General features: G+C 45.1%; 1 protein-coding gene across 2 annotated transcripts in view; it reads left to right on the top strand.

Annotated features, from left to right (window-relative positions):
- The window catches only part of LOC119161059 (uncharacterized), a 32,018-nt gene that overhangs the window by 10,108 nt on the left and 9,157 nt on the right, over nucleotides 1-12,753 (top strand). For both annotated transcript variants that reach the window (XM_037413389.2, XM_037413387.2), the window contains exon 2: nucleotides 687-899. In XM_037413389.2, coding sequence (XP_037269286.1) covers nucleotides 752-899 — 148 coding nt within the window. In that variant the 5' untranslated portion in view covers nucleotides 687-751. The remainder of the gene's footprint in view (nucleotides 1-686; nucleotides 900-12,753) is intronic.

Genomic DNA, 12,753 nt, shown 5'->3' with positions numbered 1-12,753 from the left:
TGCCATGCGTTTTTTCAAATGGCTTGAAACGCAGTGTGCACAATTGTACAGGCTTCTAGAGTGGACAACTAGAGATCATCTAACTTCGTCAAGCTGCATATTGCTACAGAGGATCATTTTGCTGGAGACGATACCATGATCGATGACCGTTCGTCATGCCATGTTACAGGATTAACATCAAGAGTAATCTTTTTCTTTGCTTGAAAATAATACAACCAAAAAGCAATCTGGGCATGCATTTCTGGCCTAATATTTGATTATTCTTATGCAAAGATTGAAGTTTACTGATTGCAGAATTAGATAATGAGTTACATGACAATGCATCACATAAATTACTGAAAGTTGTACAAAAGAACTTTTTGCCTCATTTGCTTTCTTATTATGTAATATCGAGTGCCTTGGAGTTAGGTTGTATGATTTTTATTGATTTTTAGGTAATACGTCATAATTTGCTCTGAAAGGGAATAATATTTCTGTGACAAGGACATTGCTATCAAGACAATAATACTGGAAGATCCCACCCATGAAGTAGATGGAATTTCAAATGGTGTCCTCATTTACTGCTCTTCTCTGAGAAGACAGATATAGTTGAAAGTATTTTTCAAAAACTCTAGTGTTTTAATGTGAAACACTGTAGGTGCCTGCATGTCTTTGGTCCAAACATTTATGGTACTTTTGTGGTGCAGGGCAACAGCGGCAGATAGAGACCTTGGTGTTTCTCGACTTGGAGTCCACTGGCCTACCAGATTTGATGCCACGGCGCAAGGTGAATGTGACTGAAGTGGCGCTGGTCGCTGTGCCACGGAAGCTTCTGTGCACTCCACTACGCTGCCTGCACAGGCTCAGCTTTTGTGTGCAGCCACGAAATGCAGTTACACTGGACGCTGCCAATATCACTGGTGAGGTCTCTATGCCTGTTTTACAGTATTCTGTTTAGGATATTACAAGCATGCCTATGCCCATGTTACGTTCCCACCAATTGATTATTACTTGTTTTTTGTTATTCGTGAAATGAGTCAGTTCACTCTTGTCGTGACGTTTTCAATGATCTGATGCTGTCAACGATGTCTTGGAAACTACCTGATGGCTCTCTTTCTCTCACATTGTTCAGGTATGTGCTAGAATATTACTTAGTCAGGCTGTGAAAAGAATTGCTGACAAGGGGGTAAACAAGACTGTCGTTTTGCCTGTACTGGACATTGGACAGTTATAGTATAGCGTTAGCTTGATAGCAAGGGTTAAGGCAATAGAGTTACCGTGCCACAAGCGTTCGTTGCGGACAGTATGCTTTAGCCTACAGGATAGGGTTTATGTGCCGAAGCTGGGACTATCGCGTCACTTAGCAGAAAGTGAATGTGTGAAAGTCAAAAAAAAAAAAAAAAAAAAAAAAAAGAATACTCGGCTGTATTCCCACCGGCAGCGATATTACAACTTTTTTAACAGTAATATGAACACAAACCACGCACCACAAACGAAAGTTTCTATCTTGCGGCTTTGTTGACACCGACCTTCTAATTAGGCCTGGTTCAGAAAAGAAATCGATCTCTAAAACCTCACGAAGTTACTCGTAATACTCAGTCCATAGTGTGAGAATAGCTTAGGTGAGAGGACGCTACTACTCTTTGCTTCGCGACAAGCTCCCCTTCTCAAGTTCCCCGACAGATGACGCTAGCAGCTAATGCCCTTAATGCCTTGCCAGTGCTGGAGAGCTCAGCCTCGGTTATAGAGTTTCATACAATATACCTTCAGGGGAATCTGCCGCTAGTGTCTACGTGAGGTCCTTCAGCAGCCCTTGTACCCCCATGCAAATCATTTGAAGTACATGCTTTTGATGTGCTTTGGATGGATTACGTTCTTGAGATTCATGACACTTGTTTGCAGAGTGTAAAACTAAACAATATAAAGTAAGGTCTAATTAAAACTTGGTTCATTTTTTCTACCTAATGTTTATTACAAAAAAGTTTTGTGACTATGGGGTTAACGAGAAACCGGTACAAATTTAATTACCAAGGTGTGCATTGCTCTGCCATTGCATTCCATATTTGGCATCAAGATACAGTGAATTATTTTTTACAACAGTTGAAAACAAATGTGCTTGTTTTTCTCTCGAAAGTATGCATTATCTATTTATGGAAATTACAGTGAGTAATAAGTGAGAAGCACATAACGTTTCATCTGCTGTGATGCAAGGTGCATCTGTCCGAGTGGTCTGCCCTCAACGCATCTCTCCTCTTTTTGTGAAGTGGAGTCAGAGGAGCGTTTTGCAGTCGTTTTAAAAGAGTTTTGGCAGGAAGCGATTATGAAAAAATGTGAACCCCATGTAATATTCTGCACTGGCATGAGACGCTACATCTATGCGCAGCGGTGATTGGACGACACTTCGCCTAAACTGTCAAATACGACTTGTAAAGCTTCGAAGCCGCAGAAAATTTCAAACCTAGTGGTCTTCAGCTTCTTTGAACAACTAAGGCGCTGCTTCAGTGCTTTGTATCTCATCCCATTACCCACTTTGCGCGAAAAACTAAACTGAAACTGTAGAAAAACGTTTGTAGGCTGTTATTTAGATAATACAATTCAATCAAAAGCCTCTACTTCCCATAATTCCCATGGGAGTACACGATTGGAGCACCAGATTCCTCTCTAGGTATTATTATATAAAACTCTATGGCATACCTGCCAGGTCTCCCGATTTGCCCGGGGGACTCCCAAATTTCGACCGCTTTGTACTATTGTACAACCGAGAAAGAAATCTCCCGGAAGTGCCCGCGTGTATGTCTCAAAGCGGGCTCCAGTTTGGCAACCTAGCACCAATGCACCCGCACGGAGTGCCGATTGTCATCGTCGTCATTGAAGAGCTCAAATGTGCCAAGCTGACCAAGCAGAGCAGTCGCAAAAGCGAGCGAGCCTGCCAGTGTTTCGAGTATGTGAATGCAGCGCCGCCGCTCTATGGGCTGTGAGATGCAAGGCAGGTGTGGCGGCGCTAGCGTCAGATTCTGCTGTATTTTCCATGCTTATGTCGCTGAGTTATAGCGCACCGACTTGCCGTTCTTTCTCTGAGCATGTGCTTCTTACAGTTGCTAGAATAGAGAAGTGTGATGAATGCGACGGCTAGTGCATAACGCCTTGGGAGGAAACCGCCAGGTGGCGCTTGTGTTCTTGTGTTGCGTCTTGTGTTTTTTTTTCTCTCTTAATCAATAACTTGCGTTGCGGGTACTGTGGGTGTCGGACACGCGCAACCTTGCAGTGACGTGGACCACGTGAACGCGGTAGCCGGCTGTTTTGAAGAAGTTCGGTGCGCCCGGTTAGTTGTTAAACTAAGACCCAAACACGAAGTGGACCTCGTGAGAAGCTGCTAGTGAAATCGAACACGTATATGTGTGGTGTAGACAGCAGCTTCAAACAGTTGTTGAGGTAGGAGAGTTAGCGGAAGCTGCTAAATAGAGGAATTAGGGTTCAACTTAGGGCTGTCGGTCGCTCGGTCTGATGGTCGGGCGAGTGATAACTAAGAAGGCTAGGAAAACCACGGGCGAAAGTGAGCTGGTGCAGTGCGAAGAATGCAAGCGCTGGTGCTACTTGGACGAGACAGCATTCACTAGTTTGACGGACGCGGAGAAGGCGAGCTGCGTGTGGCCGTGCGAGACACTGAAGGCGGCCGTGCAGCGCATGAAAGCTAGCATCGAGGGGCTTCAGGGGGAGCTTAGGGCGGAATGGGAGCAGAGGATAAAGCTCCAAAAACAGCTCGGAGCGTCGCGTGAGCGGGAGGAGGCTACTGCCAGTCTATGAGAGCAAATGAAAGGCGACCTTCGAAAAAAACGGGAAGGGCGGACCGAGCTCGAGCAGCGGGTAAAGGAGCTGATGGTGCTTTGCCCCGGCCGCGAGCGGTGTGACAAGGAAGGCATGGGTAGCGGAGAAGACGACAGGCAGGAAGGGAGGTCAAGGCGCCGCAGTGTCTGGCCACAACATAGAGAGTCTGAGAAGAGAACATACAGCTCAGTGGCGTGGCAGTCTTCGAGCAGGGCAGGAACACAGGACAGACGGCAGAGTGAGAAACAGGTGAAGCAAACAGGGGTGCCATCGCAGACAGGAAGCCAGCGATTGAAGTGTTTGGAGTGTTGGAGGGTCCTAGTGGTGGGGGACTCTAACGTGGCCAGGCTTAGGGATGGCGTCTTCATGACCGTGAAGGAAGATGGGAGAGGGAGGGTGGAGGCTCAGTCAGGAAGAGCATTGTGGATGCGCTGCACAAAGCTCAGGAGGTTGTAGAGGACAGCATGTAGGGCGAAAATTTTGTCGTAATTTATGCTGGTCTCAATGATGTGCTAAAGGGCAAGGGCCAAAACCTCCAGAGACAGTTAGAGGATAGGATGCGTAAGTTTCTGAGACGCCCCTGGGAATGCGCATGTGACCATATGCACAGTCCCAGAAGTCTGGGGGCAGTCTCATGGGATTGAAATGAGGGTAGTGGAGGCCAACTGTGTGATCAGGGGTATGTGCCGGCAGCTCGGATACAGCGTAATGGAGGTGAACCAAGACATGTACCAGCCCGGCGCTCACCCCTTTGCACCGGATGGCATTCACTACAGTGGTGCGATGGGCAGGAGGGTTGGTAATTGGATGGGTCGTCAAGCCACAGCTTTTTTAGGGGGACCGAGAGCCCCGAGGCCAACAGTGTAGCCAAAGATGGTTCCTAAGGGGCACCAATATTCTAGCCACACTGGGTCCGTGGGAGAAAAAAATGAACGTAAGCACAAGTGCCGAGCTAAGTTAGACATAAGCTATATTAACATGCAGGGTGGCAGGAATAGGTTAAAGTGGGAAAAGATAGAAGAGCAGTCAACAGGAGGAGCTGATGGTATATGGGGTTGGAGAGACGCATCTTCGGGACATGGAGCAACCATTTTGCAATCCAGACTACGTATGTCAATATTGTAATAAGAACAGAAGGCAGCAAAAAGGGGGGTTTATATATAAAAGTATGGATTGGCAAAGAGTCAAGCAGTGAAGCATGGTACATTTATGGTTAAAATGGAAAGTAGCTGGGGAGATGACACTCCTCGGTTTGGTGTACTTGTAGACGGGAGCAAAGGCCAGAGAGGAAAACCAGGCAATGGTGGAGTGTATAACAAAGGACACATAGGAATTGGGAAGAGAGTGCGAGATAATTATACTAGGAGATATGAATGCACACATAGAAGATATAGATGGGTATACTGACCCAACAGACAAAATGATCATGGATATGTGTGAAAGGCACGATTTGATCATTTGCAACAGTACTGAGAAGTGTGAAGGGCAAATAACATGGGAGGTAGGAAGGATGCAGTCGACAGTAGATTACGCACTGATGTCACATAGAATGTATGATAAGCTCAAGGGAATGCACAGAGATGAAGGTGGCTCCAGAAGTCTGGGTAGTGATCACAAACATATCAAGCTAAGGTTTGGAAGAGCAGTGAAAGTGTGAAGGCGGCAAGATGAGCAACTACAGGAAAATTTTTATTCAGAAAGGCAAATAGACATTGTTACTAAATAAATTGAGAAAGTAATCACTGAGGATAGTAAAACAGTGCGGACATACACAAATGTAATTAGACTGTTTGAGCTAGAGTTTGCTAAGGCACGTGACAAGTCGCTCTGGAAAAGAAGACACAAACCCAAGAGTTGGTGGGATGAGGAAGTTAAGAGAGCCATAGCTAAAGGTCAGCAAGTTTCTAGGGAACACAGACATGCTAAGCAGCGGGGTGAACCGACAAATGATGTTGAAAGAAAATGGGACATTTTTCTAAGCTCTAAAAGGGAAGCATCCCTCTTGATCAATGAAAAGATTTGAAGAAAAGGGGCTCAGTGGCTGGCATAAGTACTTAGAAAGGCAGCTGCAAAATTTTAGAACCATCTAAACTCTCTAAGAAATGAGACAAGCCTAGAGCAGAGGTTTATAACTACAGCCCAAAGTGTTAGGCTAGAAGGGGATGAACCTATTAAATATATAAGAGCAAGGATGACTGAAAAATTTCGACAAGGAAGTTCTGTATGCACCTTAGAAGACAAGGATGGATCAAATGGTGCAGTGGCTCCATTTTCACAACAAGAGTGGGAAAGGGCTGTGAACGGGGTTCCTAGTAGTACATCAACAGGCCCTGAAGGCATCTCAATTATGATGATAAAGGAATTAGGTCCCAAGTCATAGCAGACTTTGAGAAAGGCAGCGAGGAAAACAAGAATCGATGGTGAAGTCCCCGATAGCTGAAAATTTGGAAGAATGAGCATGATCTACAAAGCAAAGGAGGACAAAGCTGACATAAACAACTATCATCCTATAACAGTGACATCAGTGGTTTACAGGCTGGTGATGCAGATTATAAAGGAAAGACTGCAGGCATGGATAGAGGATGAGGGGGTTCTGGGGGAACTGCAGAATGGGTTTCGGAAGCAGAGGAGGTTGGAAGAATATCTGTTCTCACTGACGCAGTGCATTGAAATAGCAGAAAAAAAAAACACAGGCCCCTGTGGCAAGCATTTTTGGATATCATGGGAGGGTACGATAGCGTGGTTCAAGAGGTCTTGTGCGGAATACTCGACACACTACGTGTGGAGTATGGAGTCACTAAGCTCTTAAAGGATATCTATAACAGTAACAAGGTAGTTATGAAATGGGAAAAGCAGGTATCCGAGCCCACAGAGATAAAACGGGGGCTTACGCAAAGGTGTCCTCTGTCATCCTTGTTATTCGTGATGTACCTATAAAGATTAGAGGCCAAATTAGAGGGAAGTGGACTTGTCTTCAACCTCTCTTTCGTCAAACAAGGAAAACTCATTGAACAGGCACTACCAGCATTGATGTACGCAGATGATATAGTGCTGATGGCTGACAACAAGGAAGATTTGCAGAGATTCTGCGACATCTGCGGTAATAAGGGAGATAAATTAGATTGGCAATTCAGTAAGGAAAAATCAGCAGTCATGATTTTTAATGATAATGAAGGTAGTGAGCTTACGATACTGGAGGTCCAATTAGAGATAACGAATAAATACAATTATCTGGGCGTATGGATAAGCAATGGGACAGAGTACCTAAGGAAACACGAAATATACGTAACGAGTAAAGGAAACTGGAATTCAGCGGTGATGAAAAATAGGGCACTGTGGAATTACAATAGGTATGAGGTTGTGAGAGGAATTGAGAAAGGTGTCATGGTTCCTGGTCTGATTTTCAACAATGTGGTCTTGTGCATGAGCTCAGAGGTTCAAGCAAGATTAAAAATTAAGCAACGCGGAGTAGGTAGGCTTACTTTAGGAGCTCACAGGAATACACCGAATCGGGGAGTACAAGGTGATATGGAATGGACATCATTCGAGGGCAGGGAAGCCACAGCAAGATAAAATTTGAGAAGCGATTGAGAGAAATGCGGGAGGAGCGTTGGGCTAGGAAGGTTTTCAGCTACTTGTACGTGAAGAATGTCGATACAAAATGGAGGAAGCGAACCAGAAAATTGGCTGGTAAATACTTAGAAACAAGCGGGGGGCCAAACCAAAAAGAATTATCGGTTAAGGAGAAGGAAGCTGAGACCGATATGTGGAGAAGTGGCATGATTAAGAAGTCCGAACTAAAGATCTATCGAACTTTTAAACAGGAAATTGCCAAGAAAAGGATCGATGATAATACTCGGGGTAGTTCTCTACTGTTTGAGGCCATGACGGGAGTATTGCGAACCAAGACATATCGGGCCGAATACGAAGAGGTGGACACAGTATGCAGTGCGTGTGGAGAGGAAGAAGAAACTGCCGAACACTTGATAATGTTCTGTAAAGGGCCTAATTCTATAGTTCAGGGTGATGGCACAGAGTTTTTCAAAGCACTGGGGTTTAGGGACAGGGAGGGCAAAATAGACTTTAAACGGGTAAAATTAACTAGAAGGAGGTTATCTGATTGGTGGCTAAAGTGAAGGCACGAGTGAAAATTAAACCCTTCACTGCAAAGTACGAATCCTCAACCTCACCATTTAAAGTAAAAAAAAAAAAAGATAAATCTAATGGTTAGTTCACTAAGTATTACGGGGGCGTTAGCCGCCGCCCGATCTAAAGGGTACAGCTACATCCATCCATCCATCAAGGTTCATGTTTCATATTTGTTCATGTTTTTATTCTGCTGCGACTGGCCGATGCAATTATAGATGTGAAGAAACAAATTTTTTATCGACAGCTCAAAACATTTGCTGCTTCAGGAAAATCATTTTCTTTCATCAAAAAGGATTACCATCACCGCTGCTCTATCGGAGCTGCTGTGACCACATGATTGTAACTAATCTTTCTAAATATTTTAGTGTTGCTGTACTGGAAGTGCCAAGAAAGGTGTCCCCTTTAATTTCCGATAAATCTGATCAGCCTTGCTTATGGCAACTTGGAGCGATGGAGGCAGCTTGCAAAGCGGTGATGAATAAAGCAGTGGACTCGGGCTCAGTGGGAAGCTGAAATAAGTAGATAGAAATGCTCAAAATATCTTTGGTTCCTTAAGGAATGCTTGGCATTTAAAAACTGAACTCTTTCTGAACTGTTTTTCGTCATTAAAAATTTTATTCAATGATAAAATATTTACTGTTGAGAAGTCTGCCATCAACATAACTGTATTCATGTGTAATGTTGTGAGGTAATGCATACAAAGCATTGCGTGTAATATTATTACATGCCTCCTGCATGAAATACTTACACGTGTTGTTCCAGTGCATGCTGCTTAAAAATTACTGTCCTTTTTTTTTTACAGTATTGAACAAGTGCTGTGTGTATCAAAAATCACACGAAAGTGCGAGCGCGTGTCGAAAAAATTCTCTCTCTTAACACACACACACACACACAGGGGCGGTAGGTCAGCCCCCCACTCGCGAAAGAGTTGGTACGCCACTGACCGTGACTCAGTCGCCGAAGCTACCTGAAGAAGCACGTGAAGCCAATTTACGCAGTCGTTCATCATGAAAGAAGAGGAGCTTGCGATAGACAATAAATGCTTGCAGGTAAACTCATTCTGCTTAAAAACAAACATTTATAACTTGATGCTGTATTTTACACATTTGAGGCAGCTTTAGGCTGTGCCAGAGGGTAATATTTGCTCGTTTTCTCACACGTCCAAGGAGGCACATTCGCCTGTTTCCACTATCTGGCACTGCTAAGAAACGCACACACACACTGTTTGGGTGAATAGAAGCACTCAACTGATTTCAGGTAATTTTTAAACCAACGTATGCTAGTAACATTGTGTGAGTCCTCACACCAGTACTTACCGAGGTTCTACATTAAGGGCAGATGCTACTCGAAAAACGATTTTCTTTAATAAGAGCCAGAATTTAACACAAATTGGCATGCTAATAGAGTTTTTTGTACTCTTTTCAAATATGTCATTTATTTTCATGTAGATTGCTTGGTTTTCTTTCTGCAGGTCAGATACTGCAAAATTATGGCCATTGTTATGCAACAATTCTGACCTATAAAAATTTGAGATAAAGCATGCAGATATAGCTGACTATGATCCTTTGGAACTGTAGAGTGCAAAAAACTATATAAATTTTGTGTGTAAAAATGTGAAATACAATAATAAAATAGAAAAATTTACTATGGCTCTAGTTGCCAAGGGCTTTCAATGTTATGTAATTTTTGAAAAACATAATCAAGCAGCACTGACAATCTCAATAGATACTTGCACTCTATGGGCCTTCATCATGCTATGTGCAAAATTTCATAGAGGTATGACAATTCTAAGTATACGAACTAGCGTGTATAAGAAGCACAGATCACACAAAACTGCAAAAGGAGAAAAACGCATTTGAAAGTTTGAAACCTTTTTTTTTTTATCACAGAGTTGTTAGAAATGCATAATCTTTGGCCATAATGTTCAACAGAACTTTGAAAAGCACTGCAAGTTACTAGAACTGTCCTGCAGCATAGGTTGTGCCCACACGGTCCTTGTGAGCACTCTCTTCTAGCCGTGCCCTTTTCACTCCACGACGACGGTGGGCCCTTGCTTCTGCTGTCAGACGCTCGGACATTCTCGTGATGCGCCTCGCATCGCGGGAATCACTGAAAGTAACTAGATCTCTAGATGGCAGTATGTTGAGCTCTTCCAGGATGTGCTCGAAAGTAGCATGACCCTTGTTGAACCACAGGATCGCCATAGCTGTGGCAGTCTCGACAACCGTTCGGGAGACAAACTTAGTCTTGGGGCAAAGTAGCCAAATTTTGCTGTTCAGGGATTCCGATGCGTTCTGGGTTTTCCCTTTGATGCATCGAGCAAGGAGCTTCTCATCCGTTAGCCGCTTATAAATGGGCAAAACAGCCAATCCCTGTGCTTTTGTCAGGAGAGGTGTGTGGCGTGGTGCAGGTTCACCAAGTGCTTCAGCGCGTTGATGTTTGCACCACGACTCTGTTCCTGCAGGGCAAAACTTGTGGCTGCCAGCATTGTCAGTAGAGCATGAGTGGAAGTACGAAGCCCATACTGCAGTGTACATATCCCGTACACTCCCCCTGTTGCTTGTTATGGCAATCTGATAGTATGTTTGGAGCTTCTGAATGGCTGGCTCTTTCATTTTCTGCCCTCGTGGTAATGGCACATGCAGCTTCCGTAGCGCGGTGCCAAGTCTCTTGGCCACATGATTAGTGCGGTCTTCTTTTTCTATATTGACAGCACCATAGACTTTTGACTCTGCAACTGCACTATATGCTTTGCTGTCACCGTCACTCAAGAATGTCATGAAATGCAGTGGGGTGTCATATGTTCTCTGCCAAATGCGCATTGCAGCCTCCGTTTCCATGACATGGGAGGAACAGTCTGCATTTTTTTCACAGACTGGGCCATGGAATGCCTGCCACACTTCCTCGTCTGGGCCCATATCCTTGTGCCTACTGCATGTCAGGCAGTAATTTGATATGACCTTGAAGTCTAAGCAGAGGCCAGTATCTAAGGAGATAACTGCGCCAATCCCGTTGTGGCTTTTGTGGCCCCTCTTCTGCCAAGTGCCGTCGAACATAACAGCCACATCAGTTTCGCCTGCTACTTCTTCGTCAACTCTCTGGATCGGCGCAAGTTTTCACTCACAGCTGCCATGGCAGCGGTGTGCACCTTCTTTGCTATCAAAAAAAATCCTCGGTGGTGCATTGGCTTTGGGAGTCCAATAATGGAGCAAAATCTCGACAATTGCTAATGCCCAATGCCGACAGCGCGTGCAGCCACCACCGCCTTCACATTTACAGCGAAACTATCTCGGGAGCTCCCACTGTTGTACCGTTGGCTCACTCGGCTGCTGCCGTCCGCCGTAACACGCAGTGACGTATAGGAGCACGAGAGAACAGTCGCTGAGCATTTGCTGTTTTCGCAATGAAGTTCGAGGAGCGACGAAAGTCCCTTGCGCTTTTCTGCCGGCTCCCGAACGGCAAGTTTTTGAATACCGCAAGTAGGGCATGCCGCACCTGCCACAAGTGCCGTCAGCAAGAGGGTGTCGCACAAAACTGTCGTTGCACAAACCTCATCGCGCTGTCTTTCGTCTTTTTCGAAGAAGCCGAGCTTCTTTTCCGAAGCACTGACGAAAGAAAGCGCAGCGTCAATCCCTTCATCGCAGCCACTGTCGCTCGCGCACTCGTCGATGCCGCCGTCAGGCCTAGCACACGTAGGCGCGTTCTCGTTCGTCGCCGTCGTTCGGGGCGCTTTACGCCGCCTTCCCTTGAACTTGTGCCTCGTTCGAAACTTCTGCGGTCTCACGTTGCACTTTTTCGGGCTTGTCATCGCGGAAATATGCGTAGACGCGCAGAAAAGCAGACAGACCAAATGCCGATGGCCGCCACCAACACAGCTGACAATGACTCGGTAGCCAATGGCGATGCGGCTTAGGGTGCCGCGCGTTTCAAACCACTCAAACCACGTGATAAAAAGGGCTCGTTTTTTTTTTTTTTGCCCACGTTCGAAACTGGCGGTCGTCGGAGCTGTAAGAAGAAGGCCGGATGCAACTTTCCCAACCGATCGCGATGGCGGGCGGCACTGCGACGGGGAGCAGCGCGCAGTCAAAGATGGCCAATATCGGCGCAAATTCACGAAATTTTGAGCCACCGCGATGCCTTCATACACATTTTTTTGCATTTTGCGGTTTGAATTTAGTTTTGAAATTTTCACAGATGAAAGAAGAAGGTTTGAAGATTACAATGCAATAAAAAATCAGAAATACGAGAAATTTCGCTAAAAACGCGATTTTTCGACTCACATCTCCCCTTAAAGGAGCCCTGAAACACTTTTTCAAGTAACCATGCAATGGATTCACTAAAACAGCTGATTTCGTCACGAATTCAACGCTGCAAAAATGTTAAGGATCCGTCCTGCGTGAGTGGAGTTACAAAGATTTGTTGGATGCTGTAATTGCGTTCTCTCTTTTCTCGTCCCGAAAAAGGTGCTGGAAGCTAAGCAGGGAGGGATGGTATAAGCAAAGAAGATATGTCACGCGTGCCTCGTGACCTTGAGCACTTTAGTCTTCGAATATGCGGCTTTTGGGCGATCCCTGTAACGACCGAGCGCGCCATGCTCAAATCAGCCAATGGCTGAAAGATGGCCCTCTACGAGTCCCTTTTGAGTGTCTTCCATCATTTGTTGAGAGAAGAGACAGCGATTTTTAGCCGACTTTGATGATTTATTGTGAATTCCAGGCTACATGCTGCACTATAATATTCGACTGGCGTGTTCTCGGCAGCCTCTACTACCGACCAGCAGAATTTTCTGACCTTGCTCAA

Source organism: Rhipicephalus microplus, chromosome X (genome assembly GCF_043290135.1).
Source record: "Rhipicephalus microplus isolate Deutch F79 chromosome X, USDA_Rmic, whole genome shotgun sequence".
In the NCBI taxonomy this organism is placed as follows: Eukaryota; Metazoa; Arthropoda; class Arachnida; order Ixodida; family Ixodidae; genus Rhipicephalus; species Rhipicephalus microplus.
This window is presented reverse-complemented; position numbering and strand designations above follow the sequence as displayed.